The sequence below is a fragment of the Leptopilina heterotoma genome, unplaced genomic scaffold, assembly GCF_015476425.1.
Source record: "Leptopilina heterotoma isolate Lh14 unplaced genomic scaffold, ASM1547642v1 Lhet_15, whole genome shotgun sequence".
Taxonomy (NCBI): domain Eukaryota; kingdom Metazoa; phylum Arthropoda; class Insecta; order Hymenoptera; family Figitidae; genus Leptopilina; species Leptopilina heterotoma.
This window is the reverse complement of record NW_025110867.1, coordinates 77,647-79,720: the sequence shown is the minus strand read 5'-3', so window position 1 is coordinate 79,720 and position 2,074 is coordinate 77,647. Positions and strand designations below refer to the sequence as shown.

The window sequence follows — 2,074 nt, the reverse complement described above, 5'->3', positions numbered from 1 at the left end:
ACCGGCTCCAATAAGCATATCGATTTTATCAGGTTTATGAAAATTTGGATCAGCCAATAAAATATTTTGAGGAATTTTAAGATTTTCTCTTTTAATGGTTTGATTCGGAACTAAATCAGTTATATTTGGAACAACAAGAAAAGTAAGAGTTTGTTTATATTCGTTATGAATAGATTTGAATGTTATATTTAACATACTATTTACTGTAGTAGTTAAATTGTTCAAAGCTCCTACAGAAAAAGAACATTTTGTAGTTGAAAGTTTCAGTTTATTTAATAAATCGCGTGTAATAAAATTTGCAGTAGCACAAGTGTCTAATAAAATTCGAGCTTTTATTTTTTGTTTTTTATAATCAAATACTTCAACCATTGCACTTGTCATTAAATGAAATGATGATACCGTTACCAGAAAATTTAATGAAATGTTTAAATTGTCCGTTAATTGTCATGTTTCTTTATTTTCACTTTGATTCTGATCCTGAGACCTTGTAAAGTGTAACAAAGTATTATGTCGTTTATTACACTTTTTGCAAGTGCCAAATTTACAATCTTTTGTTTTATGATTACGTAAACAATTTACGCATAAATTAGCATCTTTTACAGTTTTGAAACGTTCGTTAACAGTCAAACTTAAAAATTTGGTACACTTAAACAAAGGATGAGAATCAGAACAAAGTATACACTGTTTGGAAGTTGAAGTAACGAGAGCTTGTTTTTTGGATTCGATTTTACGTTTTTTATTAACGGGAGAATCTTTGTCATTATTATCTGTGTTCATTTTACGTTTTGAAATACGTGCAGCAGTTCTGTAAAGAAAATCTGTCATGTCTTCCAAACTAGGAAATTCCCCATTTTTTATACTTTCGTCCCATTTCTCTAAAGTTAATTTGTGTAGTTTTTCTTCGATAATAGCAACTACAATTTCATGAGTGAACTCCGAGTGAAGCCAAAGATTGAAGATGTTGTTGTGATTTATCTGCAAGAGCAATCAAGCCTTGATAAAACTCTTTTTCTTGTGATGGTAAACGCAACAACAAATTTAAATGACAAGAAATTAATGTACGCTTATCTTCGTATGATTTTTGCAAAAGCTTCCATGCGCGATCGTAATTTTCGTCCGTGATTGCAAAAACTTGAATCTTTCGCAAAGCTTCGTCCTTTAATACTGATTTTAAGTATTGCAATTTTTCAACATTCGTAATGTCGTCACGTCTGTGTATCATAGTAATAAATGTGTCCTTGAAAGACAACCATTCTTCCACCTTTCCACTGAAAGTTGGAAGAGTGGCTTGTGGTAATTTTAATTTTCTATAGTGACTCGAAACGTTTGAGAGTCGTTCATTTTCCGAATTAGAATTTAATTCATGATTATGTAAATTATTAGTTTGCTCTCTTTGTGTTATAATTGTAACATGATTTTGAGCTGACGCTAATAATTTAAAAAATGAATTTTGTAAAGTTTTTTTATCGAGGGTATGGTCAGTTTCAGAATCAATTAATTGTATCTCGTTGTACAATTCATCAATATTTGAAAAATACGAAAATACTGAATTGTATCGTAATTGTAATTCAGCGATTTGAGCAGGATCATGTGAATTGAATTGTGCAAGAAATTCTTCGAAAGCTGTTAAATGTTCTTTAATTGTAATTATTTTTTGTGAAAGAACGCTTATACGATCAAAATCCTCCATTTTGAATAATGTATATGAATTTATTCAAAATTGTAAAGTAAATGATTATCAGATTAAATATTAATGATTATGTAAATAACACACAATAGATAGGACATTTCTTTAAGTAAGACTCAATAAATTGACATACCTTATAGAACCTGATAAGTGCCTGTGAAGAAGATGAGATGTTTTGAACGCATTGTCTCAAAGTGAATGTATGTTTTAATAACGGTGTTTTAAACGCATTGCCGATTTAATGTTAAATGTGATTGAGGTGTATTGAACGCATTGCCTCATTGATATGTTGTTGTATTTGTTGAGGTGTTTAAACGCATTGCCTCAATTTGCTTGTCGAATATAAAATTCGTTTGAACGATTGTTAAGGGTATTTTTGTTGTAATG

At 29.9% G+C, this 2,074-nt stretch overlaps 1 protein-coding gene across 1 annotated transcript; it reads right to left on the bottom strand.

The window, feature by feature from the left end:
• Positions 1 to 922: 922 nt before the first annotated feature.
• Positions 923 to 1,690, bottom strand: LOC122498365. Its single transcript, XM_043606058.1, has one exon. It carries the CDS (start codon positions 1,688 to 1,690, stop codon positions 923 to 925), a length of 768 nt encoding a protein of 255 aa, XP_043461993.1.
• Between the last annotated feature and the right edge of the window lie 384 nt (positions 1,691 to 2,074).

Bases quoted from the DNA above. Each gene is read 5' to 3' on its own strand.
- LOC122498365 (XM_043606058.1), bottom strand. From the start codon at position 1,690: ATGGAGGATTTTGATCGTATAAGCGTTCTTTCACAAAAAATAATTACA.